Source organism: Ovis canadensis, chromosome 13, assembly GCF_042477335.2.
Source record: "Ovis canadensis isolate MfBH-ARS-UI-01 breed Bighorn chromosome 13, ARS-UI_OviCan_v2, whole genome shotgun sequence".
In the NCBI taxonomy this organism is placed as follows: domain Eukaryota; kingdom Metazoa; phylum Chordata; class Mammalia; order Artiodactyla; family Bovidae; genus Ovis; species Ovis canadensis.
The window spans coordinates 57,099,056-57,111,336 of NC_091257.1; the positions used below are offsets into that span (position 1 = coordinate 57,099,056).

The 12,281-nt window shown below is 51.8% G+C and overlaps 1 protein-coding gene across 1 annotated transcript; it reads right to left on the reverse strand.

Moving 5' to 3' along the window:
• Window positions 1-7,365: 7,365 nt before the first annotated feature.
• LOC138416972 (cystatin-C) lies at window positions 7,366-11,644 on the reverse strand. The gene is made up of 3 exons (XM_069546517.1): window positions 10,986-11,644; window positions 8,475-8,588; window positions 7,366-7,686 (listed from the first exon to the last, which is right to left on the reverse strand). Exons 1-3 carry the CDS (start codon window positions 11,229-11,231, stop codon window positions 7,606-7,608), a joined length of 441 nt encoding a protein of 146 aa, XP_069402618.1. The 5' UTR covers window positions 11,232-11,644; the 3' UTR covers window positions 7,366-7,605.
• Window positions 11,645-12,281: the final 637 nt, after the last annotated feature.

Below are 12,281 nucleotides of genomic sequence, written 5' to 3' on the forward strand. Positions count from 1 at the left end.
CTGGAGAATCCCATGGACAGAGGAGCCTGGTGGGCTGAAGTCCATAGGGTTGCAAAGAGTTGGACTTCACTGAGCTTGCGGGCACGCGAAATAAACTAACAACTTCAAACAGTGAGCATTGATTATCTCACAGTTTCTGTGCCCCAGGAATTCAGGTACAGCCAAACTGAGTGCGCTGGCCAAACTTGACGGTGCTGGCTGGTGGGAGACTGACTGCTTCCAAATGCCCCATGTACCTCCTGGCCCGCCTTGGTTCCTCATCTGTGCATCTCTCCAGAGGCTACCTAAGTGTCCTTGTGGTCACACTGAGCCAGCTAGTGTCTGAGGTTGGAAGCCGCAGTCCACAAACATTTTGGGTAGATTGGGCAGTGATGGTCATCACTTCTGCTGTCGTCCTTTCATTCAAAACTAGTCACCAACTGTACACATTCTGAATTGAGACTTACAAAAAAAAATATTTCTTTCACACAAACAAGAGACAGGTCAGGAATACTGGGATCAAGATTTAAGTTTTAAAATTCAAAATGTTGTTATGTGGGGTGTTTTCACTGGAGTAGCAGATGACCTAAACATAAGAGAAAAACACTTTCTGTTCTAAAAACCAAATGGCTTTTTAAAAAGACATCTTTATTCTCCAAGAAATCAGATGCAATTGTAATGATGATCTGTTTTCTCTAAAATCTGACACTGCCATCCTGTATATTGTTGTTATTGTTGATTAGTACTAAGTTGTGCCTGACACTTTTGCAACTCCATGGACAGAGGAGCCTGGAGGGCTGCAGTATTTCCCAGGTCAGAATACTGCAGTGCCTTGCCATTTCCTCTCCAGCAGATCTTCCCGACCCAGGGATAGACCCTGAGTCTCCTGCATTAGCAGGCGGATTCTTTACCACTGAGCCACCGAAGTACATTGCTGTAAGTGTTCTGATGGAAATCAGTGATTTGCCCTAACTTTGCAGACTGCTCTTCCTGTTTTCTGAAGCTTAGGCCTTCTTTGTCTATTTCTCCATTTGTTTATAAAGGCGGGCTCTGGTTCCACTGAATGCATTATCCTGTGTAATGTGATTTTATGTCTTTTTAAAACTAACTGGATGAAAGAAAATTATTTTTTAAACCGAAGAAACAAAAATTAGTCACCAAGTCCAGCCCATACTCAGAGGAAAGGAATTACATGAAGGCAAGAATCTCAGGAGATGGAGGTCAGGGAGACCAGCCAGGGTGCCGCCTGCCAGTTAATTAGCATGGATTATGGAGCTCCACCCAGACTTTATCATTCAGCAGGCAAGGGCCGGAGCCAGAGAATGTTCACTCCTAAATAATTCCTGGCCGGTGTTGCTGCTGCTGGTCCGAAGACCACATTTTGGGAGTTGCTGTTTTTAAACCCCCTTCGTCCAATCACAGTGGGAAATAAAACCTGTTCGTCCAATCTCAGTGGGAAACAGCCTCCAGCTGCTGCAGGAGATTGGACTTCACCCAGGCAGCAGTCAGACCCAGGCATCCAGTGCTGAGATTCTGACTGAGCCTGAGCTGAATAAGAATTTAGGGAGTATTGTGAACTTTAAGACTTTGGATTTTTAACTCACAGGAGAACAAGAGCACTCTATTTGGGGTTTAATTCCTTTGGACTTCAATTTCTTAGGACTTCATTTTGTAAGAGGAGTTAACCTTGAAATCTTAAATTTGATTTTTTCCTGGGAATGAGATAATAGAGGCCCAGTTAGGGTGGAAATTTCTAGCCTGACTTGTCATATTAGAGTACAATTGTTTGACTGTGCTTGTTTAATTTTGTTGAGGCTTGGAAATGTGGCCGGAAGTTATTTGGGATGGGAAAGAGAATACACAGTAAACATTTGGTTTGGGTAAATTGTAACTTTAGGGTGAATTTTTACAAAAACCACTTTATTCAGATATAATTCACAAACATCATGATTCAACCATTTCATGCGTACAATTCACTGGTTCTTAGTATATTCATAGAATTGCGCAACTATTCCCGCTATCTACTTTTAGAACATTTTCATTATCCTCCAAGACAATCCCCTACCCATTACAGTCACTTCCTGCCTCTCTGCCACCCCCAGCCCTGGGCAACCACTAGTCTCCATTCTGTCTCCATGAATTTGTCTCTTTTGGCCATTTAACATAAACAGAATTATACAATATGTGGTGGTTTTGTTGCTGACTTTTTTGAAAGCATAATGTTTTCAGGGTTCACCCACATGGTAGCATAAATCAATACTTCATTCTTTTTATTGTCTGATTATATGTCATTGTATAGATATACTACATTTTGTCTACTTGTTCATCAATTGACAGACATTGGGTGGGTTTTTTTTTCCTATTTTTTGATACTATGAATAATACTGCTATAAGAATTTATGTATTTTTTTTTATGGTCACATTTTCATTTATATCACCATTTACACAGGAGTAGAGTTGCTGGATGATGAAACTCTACCTTTAACCTTTTGCAGGTGTACCTTTTTATATCCCCACAAGCAATGTAAGAAGATTCTAATTTATTGTCTGTCTTTCTTATTATAATCATGTGGTGGGTGTGCAGTGGTACCTCAGTTTGATTTTGATTTGTGTTTCCCTAGTGGCTAATGATGAGCTCTCTTCATGTGCCTATTGGTCATTTGCATGTCATTCCTGGAGACATGTCTGTTCATATTCTTTGATATCCTTAAATTGAATTATTTTTTCTTTTTAAAAATTTAATTGGGTTATTTTAAAATTTTTAAAATTGGAGCCTATTTATTTATTTAAATGGATTAGTTGTCTTCTTACTGGTTGTAAGAGTTCTTTATAAATTCTGGCTACATGTTCCATATCAGATAGATGATTCCCAGATGTTTTCTTCCATTCTGTGGGTTGTCTTCCCTCTATCTTGACAGGATTGTCAAATGACAAAATTAAAACTATTTAGGAGCAAGTTTATACCCTTTACTCAAGGGGAAGCTATCCTTGGGTTGGGGGTTACAGTGGTACACCCTCTCAAGGGATTTTGGTCAAGAGCGAGTTTCTGGAGCATTAGAAGCAGCAATGTAGAGACAGGGCATAACTGATTGGGCTTGCATATCTAACTTTATTTAGAAAGATCAAGGAACAAGGAAATAAGCATGGAGCCAGAGGTGGTTTGGTGCTTAGAGCTGGACTGATTGGATATTGCATTTCTGGTCCAAGGAAGCATTTATGAGAATGTGAAAGGTCAGTTTGCTGACACGGCACCTTCAACAGAGCAGCCCCGTCTTGGGCCTAGACATTTATTTCCACAGTCCACCCTTTTGGTCAGCCTCTTGGCCACTCTAGCGGTTTGATGAAAACCATTGGCCTTAGTATGAGTCAGTTATCATTACATCTTTGGGTCCCAGTGTGGTGTTCACAGGAGAACACATCAAGTTCAAATTCTAGTTGACTATGTCCTCTGGTCTCTTCCATCATCCTAGGCCACGAGAGACTAACCATTGCCTAGGCAACGGCTGCCCACATGCATTTAAAGCTTTTGAGAGAATGCATGTGTTATGAAGACAATTTTTAACAACGAGACAATGTCCATGGTTTGAACACTCCTGAGTGGGCATCCCCATGAACCAGCTAAAGTCAAATAAATCAAGAAATGATCCACAAGAAGGAGATACTGATCTTCTCAACTTACAATGTGCTTACAGCCTGGCAAACCCATTATAAGCTGAAAATATCATAAGTCAAACATGCATCTAATACACCTAACCTACCAAACATAGAAACTCAGCCTGAAAAGAAAGTGAAAGTCGCTCAGTTGCGTCCGACTCTTTGTCACCCCGTGGACTACAGCCGACCAGGCTACTCTGTTTGTGGAATTCTCCAAGCAAGAATACTGGAGCAGATTACCATTCCCTTCTCCAGGGGATCTTCCCCACCCAGGGATCGAACCTCGGTCTCCCGCACTGCAGGCGGTTTCTTTACCATCTGAGCCACCAGGGAAACCACCTCAAGTGTGTTCAGAACGCTTACATTATCCTGCAGTTGGGCAAAACCATCTAACGCAAACCCCATTTTATAGTAAGATGTTGACTTTCTCATGTAATTTATTGAATACTGTACCGAAAGTGAAACAGAGTGGTTGTGTGGGTCCAGAACAGTTGGAGTGTGTCAGTGTTCACCCTTGTGTTGAGTGCTGATGGGGAGTGTCAGTTGCCACCTGGAGCCACGAGAGAGAATATCTGTTCGCACATGAAAAGGAATTTCATCCATAAGAATAAATATAACATATTTAAAATAAAATTTAGGAAAGAACAGAGAGGATGACTCTTACCTAACAGGTATGAAAACATGATATTTCAAATGGAGTAGTTGGCACAGAAAAATGAACCCAGCTAGAGTCACCACTGACATGCAGAAAGCAACCCCTGATGCTGTAGGAATGATGATAAGCTTTGTCTTTTGAAGAAGTTCTTGCAAAATCCACAGGGTGGAAAAAAAAGCCTAATCATCTCATTTGAAAAAGTTATGTTAGACTCTTCGAAGACACCATCTAAAACTAAAACCTGTTGACATTCTGACTGGAGACGTGAGATGCATTTATGTGACAAACTTCAGTGGCTTCATATGTTGTGTGCCATTCTAAGTGTTTACAGACATGAACACACAGGATTCCCGTGACCCCACAAGGAAGGAGCTCCCTGGTCCCTCCCCACCACCCCGAGCACCTGCAGCTCAGCACAGCAGGGAGCTGGGAGGTCACATGGCCAGTGGAACATTCACCCAGCTTCCCTGGGCATCACCCCTTCTGTGCCAGTGCCCACAGGCACAAGCCCCAGACCCACCGCATGTGACAAATCCCTCAAACACTGGGAGGTGCAGTCCAGCCATTTTCTCTTGCTTGGGGCTCTCATGGGACTGCAGTCAGGTGACAAGCAGGGCTGCAGCCCCCGGTGAGTCCAAACAGGCTGGACATCCATGGTGGCCCAGGCACCTGGCAGCAGGTGATGTCAGCTTTGGCTGTGAGCTCCTCTGAGCATCTCCTCATGGCTTCACCCAGGGCAAGTGTCCAAGGGAACTCAGGAAAGGAAGCTTTCTCTGCAGCCCAGAGGTCACGGGGCCACTTCCTTTGCAGTTTTTGGTGGAAGGAAGCCCACAAGCCCACCCAGAGTCAAGAGATGGCTTCTAGACACACCTGTCAATGCAAAGAGTGTCAGCCTGTCAAACGACTGCAAAATATAGACAGATCAATGAGCATTTGTCCAGAGCCAGGCACTGGGCTAAATCTATTTATATGATGACTTAAATTACACACAAAGAGAAAACCCACAGTCCCCAGATGGTGTCACGTGTGCTAAACCCCAGGATACAAAATTTAGACTTAACGCCTCGCATAATTGTAGTCTCACCTTCCTCAGAAATGTCACCTTAATCAACCACATGGGGTTTTCTGCTCAGCACCATGAAGTCACCTGTCGTGTGGGAGGTCCAGAGGAAGAAGAGGCAACCCACATGGTAAAACGTATGTCCTCCCTGCTCCCTTTCCTGGCATCTGGGCCCAAAATATGCCCCCCCACACACTATTTTTTGCTGACTTCCTCACCCATCCTCCTCTCTATAGAAGCTTCCATGTTCTAGGACTCCTCTGCGTGCCCTCGTGTCCTGCTATGAAATGCTACCAGATTCATGAGCCCTTGGGTGGAATCAAGACTTTCAAATTTACTCAGTTGAATCCTGCTTTTTAGCCACACTTTTATTTCTGTTTAAAATAAATAAGCCTAAAAGTACTACCATGAAGATGAATGTGGCAGGAGCTACGTTTCCTCCCTAGACACACTGGTCTGGGTGGCCTCCTGATCAGCGAGCCTTCTGGGTCACCCCACCCCACCCCCAGTCCCACCTACTCCCTGGGGACTTGGGGTGGTGCTAACCTGAACCCTGAGGTGTGGGCTGCGCAACAGGGGGCTGGGTGAAGACAGGTGAGCCAAGCGAAGCATACCCCGACCCGACCGCCCTGACTTCCACAGGAACAGGGCACTGGAGGCATCACAAAGGGATGACTTTATGGAAAGTCAGCCTGGATGCTGGCTGACTTGTGGAAAGTCAAGATTTTCCACCCAGGAGAGCCTCTGCAGGGAGGCTGCCCCAGCCTTCACTTCTGTGTCCACAAGTCCCGCAGCTCCCTGTAGGGGCCAGCCCCAGGTCCAGATCCAGCCAGTGCAAGGCCTGTGGGCAACCTTTCACTCCTCGAATTCCAAAGCCCTTTTGTTAAGTCCCATCTGGGGTGAGAAAGCTCTGCTATGCACTACATGAAGACAGAGACAGGGGAGGCCCTCGGGGCCCTGTGAGTCAGGGAGCAGCAGGTGGGAGGGCACAGTTCCCACCCTCTTCCTGGCATCCCAGTTCAAGTTCTGCAGGTGCACCATGGCATCTAGGGTGCTGGCCTCAGAGCCACCTGTGTGAGTCCTGTTTGTCACTTTGCCTTCTGTGGATACCACGGCACAACAGGAGGGCTGGTCAATGCTGCCCTGAGTGTGGCGAGTGTCTGGAAACAGCCTCTGGGAGAGCAGCCTGTGAAGCGTCACCCTTGGGGTGAATGGTCAACATGAGGGCAGTGCCGGGGGCGGGGAGCAGGACTGGACCATTCCCAGCTGGGGGCACTAAATATCCACTCTGCTGCCCAGTGATGATGACACTGACAGGTGCCATCTCCTACTGATTAAACACTCCTTAGGAAAAGAAAGTCCACTGTGCGTCGTAAGTTCTGTACGCCTTCCGTGGCAAGCTGTGCTAAGACTCATTTCACCTGGAAGCCCAGAGAAGGGCAGGAGGGGTGTGAATGAGTAAAACCCCTATAGATGCCACAGCTCCTGAAACGTATCCTGGAAGCTCTCCTAGTTCCCTCTCAATTCCGACCTTGACTGACCTGGATTCTGATGGGTACTCCCCCTACCCCGTTTCCATCAGTTACACATATTTTTAGTTTTTGTCTTTTGGTAGGTGCCCAGAGTTGTTTGTGGAAAGAGGATGACATAAGCCATTCCTAATTTCGCTTCCAGGGAACATGCCCAGTGAGTCATCCCAGCCGTCTGATCAGCTCAGCACGCGTGCAGCTCCTCAGAGGGCGTCCCATGCCTCGGACTCCATCACACTGCCTGCCCTCCTGTCCAGCCCCGGCGGATGGTCCGACATTGTGCAGACACAGCAGCCAAGTTTCTGGGGTCAGCAGCTCAGGTCCTCTGCGCTCCCGTCTGACCATCAGAAGTCACCAAAGCTGAAGGTCCAGCTCCCAGCCGCGTCCGCTCCCCGCCCCCTGCCTGCCCTCAGAGCCAGTGAGAGGAGTAAAGTAACAGCATCGACCCTTCCTTCTCAACCTTCTGAGACAGTGAGCAACTCAATGAGTAGCTGCTGTTAACTTTTTTATTGAGTAAAATAGCAGAGCACCGTGCACTTGGAAAGCAATTAGAAGAAAGACACAAGTTAGAGACCCCTGGCAGATCAGAAAATGCCCAAGGAGCCTGTGTCTGCGGGGGCAGCATGGGGAGGGCACGGCCAGTACGCAGTCACCCACCGCAGGTGTGGGCGCTCTGCAGGGGCGTGAGTGAGAGGCGGTCAGTGGCCTGCCTGACACCCAGTCCCCTATTAATCCTGGCAGCTAAACTTCACCAGGTTGATGGTGTTCATCCACGGGACGACGTAAACCTGGAAGGAGCACAGCTTTTCCTGTGAAAGGAAAGAGGGGAACAGTGGGTCAGGGTTAGAGTTAAAGACTGAGGTGCACGCCCCTCCAGCCCCCCTCCCCAGAGCACTGGCACTGAGACAGGTCCAGAGGGAGGACCCAGGGGCCGGGATACAGGTCCAGGAAACCCCCGCAGAGGTGGGGCCTGGGAAGGGTGACCAAGGAGTGCAGCCCTCCCTGAGGCCAAGACCCCCGAGAACCAGCCAAGCCCCCGGGAGAGCCTGGGCTTTGGTGAGTGGGCAGCATCTTAGGGTTTCAGCACGGTTCAGGCCTCTGTGTGCATACGTGTTAAGCTGCGTCAGTTGTGTCCAACTCCTTGTGACCCTATGGATTATAGCCTGTCAGGCTCTCCTGTCCCGGGATTCTCCAGGCAAGAATACTGGTGGCCATGTTCTCCTCCAGGGCATCTTCCTGACCCATGGACCGAACCCCCATCTTTTATGTCTCCTGCATTGGCAGGTGGGTTCTTTTCCACTGGTGCCACCTGGGAGGCCCTTACAATCCTCTAAAGCCTACTAATCTGGGGTGGGGGTGGGGGACAAGGATGGGATTAAAGGGCCCTTTCTTGCTCCCCAGCAAATACCCCCAGCTGTGTCCTCCATCTGGCAGGCAACAACCCCTAAAGCATGTGGTGCCCCAATTCCCCGGTGGAAACCCCCTATAGACACATAGCAGTCATGTGCACACATGCACCCTTCCCCATCACATCCCCAGCCACAGCTGTGACGTGTCCCCAAGGGTACCCCCATCCTTGCTACCAGCAGGCACATACCCTCTTCAGGTGCGGCTGGTCATGGAAGGGACAGCTGTCTAAGTTGGTCTGGGACTTGGTACATGTAGTCCGGCCAAGCTTCACGTCCAAGAAGTAGTTCATCCCCGACACAACCTGGACATGCAGAGAGCAGACACAGTTAGCACACTCTGTGACCGTGAACATGTGCACGCACGCGTACACACACACACACGGTTACCTTCCTCCCACCACACCCCAAGTCCACGGTCACAAGTTGCCAGGGCCGCACCCTGGAAGCACAGTGGCTTCTTGACAGCCCCTGTATCCCAGGCCCTCCATGGAACTTCTTTACCAGCTGCTCCAACCAGGCGTCTCCCACAGGGACCCAGAAAGGGGAATCCACAGGCCAATATGCTGACCAGGTCCAGGAACAGAAGGCACAGCTTTGAGGAGGCAGCCAGGGTGCGGACAAGCAACCGACCAGCGCCCCGGGCCAGGGCAGGGCCTGAGCACAAGGTGCGGCCATAGCCCACGCCGCGGCCATAGCCCACGCCGCACCCACAGGAAGGCTGCTGCCAGTGACTCCACTTTAGTGGAACTTCAGTCCCCACCGTGGAGCCCATGGCATCCCATTCCCTGTATGTAGTCCAGGTTTATTCACTCCCTCTCGGAGAGGGGAAACCAAGAGCTTCACATTCACAGATGTTCAGGCCAACAGAAGACTGCCTGGCATGCCTTCCTCTTAAGTGTGACTTCTGACAGTGTGGCACATCCTCTGGGTCTTTTACACTTGAGGTTACAGGAGAGATGTGAACTCTAGCCTCACAAGGGCACTCGAGACGTGCCTGGTTAGAACTTGCAGAAGCATGAGGGGCAGGGACCCGGCTCCAAGTCCCACCTGGTGGAACCACAATCCCTTTCTGCTGTCACTTTCCCATATGGCCAAGGAGCTAGTGTCACCCTGGAGAGGAGCAGGCTGGGGGGCAGGGACCTGGCAAGTGAGGAGAGCAGTCCCATTCAAAGGGAACGGCACCAGCCCACTGCCACGGGAGGAGAGATGGCTGTGGCCCTGACTCATCTCCTGTGGTTTTGGGAGAAGGGAGCAGGAAGCCCTGAGGCTGGCAGGCAGGACCACACTGCTGCTGCTTGTGTGGCTGCATCCCACTCTCCAAGGGGACACAGGCCAGATGGTCTCAACTCTAGCCTTCTTTCAAGGACCAGTGCAAAGCCCTGTAGCCCTTCCTGATTCTCCCTCCAGCCCTCTTCCCAACTCTGACAACAGGCTCCTCTCTGGCCAGAACGCCAGGCAGAGGTCAGGCTGTCAGCAACGGTGTGCCCATCTCAGGGTGGGGGTGTGACGTCACAGCCCAGAGGCTGCTCCTATGGACATGACATGTGGATGAACCACAGTCCACGAGCCTGTTTCCTTAGGCCAGGCCCCCTGCCGTGGGACACACCTGAGACCACAGGGCCCACTCATGAACTTGTCTGTTTGCTGATAACCTCCAGGTTCTCTGGAGAGCAGCCAGGCCCCCTGCAAGGAGGCTGTTTGGTGTGTCTGACCCCCAGGTCACTGCGTGATGATGAGAGGACCACGGGAGGCCAGGTGTGTTCAGTGGCACCTGCGGAGAGGAAGCTCAGAGGAACTCGCCTCTTCTGTGTGACTCAAGGCTCAGTTCGAGGAAACATCAAGCCAAACCCAGGAGCCGTGACTGGCCAGAAGCAACGCCAAGGTCATGAGACAGACCGGCAGCTGCCCCAGAGTAAAGGAGATCACAGGACAGAGGCTGAGGTGGGGGGCCCAGGAATATCCCTGGCTGTAACGGACATAGTGGGGTGTCAGTGACATCTGAATAAGACCTGTGTATCAAAGCGTCAGGGTTGATATCTGATTTTCAAAATTGTATTGTGGTTACGGAAGAAAAGGCTTGCTTTTACGAAATATACACAGAAGTGTTCACTTTCAAAAACTTCATAAAATAAATGCATATAGGTACATCCCTACACACAGGTACGTAGGGAAGAGATGGATCACGCAAATATGGCAACTTTCAACAGTTAGGGCATCTGGGTGAAGAATCTACAGTGATTCTATGCTAGGTACTGTTTCTGAAACTGCTCTGTAAGTCTGAAATTGCGTCAAAATAAACAGCTAAAAGGAAAAGGTGCTTAAAGAATCACTCAGTGGGCAGTCAGGTGTGAGTTTCCTTCGTCTGTGGTCATTTAATTGACAGCTCACGATGAGCCTCGGGACCCAGTGACCCCAGAGCTTACCTAGCAAGCTGGCCAGTCCCGCGAAGGGCTGCAGGCGCCGGGAAAGACCGGGGGCCACGCCCGGGTGAGAAGCGCAATTGCATCCTTGCCGATTCCCGGGGCCTCTAGGGGCTGGGGGCTGCCCTCCCGAGCGAGCTCGGGGGGTCCTCGGGCGGGGCTGGGGACTGCGCGCAGGCCTCGCCCTCCGGGGGCCGGGCTTGGGCAGAGTCCCCGCGCCCCTACCCTGAGGCCTGACCTGGGGCCCCTGATCTCCGCACCCTGCCCCGTCGGACGCACCTGCTTGCGGGCGCGCACCACGCGCATCGCGCGGCTCTGGTAAGCGTCGTTGCTTCGCTTGTTGAACTCGCTGACCGCAAAGGACAGCGCCTCCTGCACGCCCTCCTCGTTGACGTCCGCCTCCATCAGGCCGCCCAGTAGGCGACCCTTTCTAGGGCCCTGCGCGGCCACAGGGCTCAAGGCCAGGGCCAGGGAGACGATCAGGGCGGCCAGCAGGAGCAGCGGGGCGCGCGGGGAGCCCACCATGGTCTCTCAGATGCAAACAGACTGCAGTCGAGGGGCGATCCGTGGATGCTAGCATCGCCCGGCGGGCCCCGGCGCCTTTATGACCCGGCCGTGGTGGACCGCCCCGCCCCCTTCCACTTGGCCTCGCCTCTTCCGCCCCGTTGCCCGGCCCATGTCCTTCGCCCTAGCCCCGCCCCTCCCGGAGTCACCGTCCTCCTGACCCCGCCCACTCTCTCCCAGTCCCACTCTCCTCCCTTGGTCCCCAGCCTCCCCGCCGGCCGCAGCGCCTTTACGCCTGGGCTGTGGGGGACAGCCTCGCCAGCTCCCGCTTGGCCCCGCCTCTTCCGCCCCGTTGCCCCCCCCGGGATGCTCGGTCCGCCCGACCCCGCCCACTCCCCCAGTCCCGTCCTCCTCCCGTGGTCCCCACCCGCGCTGCCCCCTCCCACTTGGCCCACCTCTTCCGCCCAGTTGCCCCGCCCACGGCCTCCACCCTAGCCCTACCCCCCCCCGCCCCACCCCCGCCCCGGGTTCTCGGTCCGCCCGACCGAGCCCGCTCCTCCCCAGCCCCGCCCTCCTCCCGTGGCTCCCCGTCCTCCCCTAGTCTGTCCCAGAGTCCTGATCTTGTTCCCCGGCGCTCCTCGAGCCGGCTCACCGCGGTCTTTCAGAGGGTGTCCCCGCTCCGGGCCGGCGAAGCTTATGCACCCGAACTCTGTCTCCTGGCCTGAGAGGGCGTCTCGGCCTCCTGGCCGTCCGGGCGCCTGCTCCGCGTCTGGGAGTCCACAGAGAGCACGGCGGAGGTTTCCGAGGCAGCGGGAGGAAGACCTTGGTTGCGCCCTGTCCCGGGAAGTTCTTCCCCATAGAAGCTCATCGGGTTCTTTTTCTCACAACTCGTTTACTTATTCAACCGCACACCTTTCTGGGGCTTCTCCCTGGCCAGGGTGTCTGGGGCCTGTAGCTGGGGGCGGGGGACTCTTGAGGCGGTAGAGCCCCCGCTTGACCGAGGGGTAATGCGAACCCGTGCATAACTACATTTTCTAGGAGACACATTAAAAAGTGTAAGATGGTAACGGA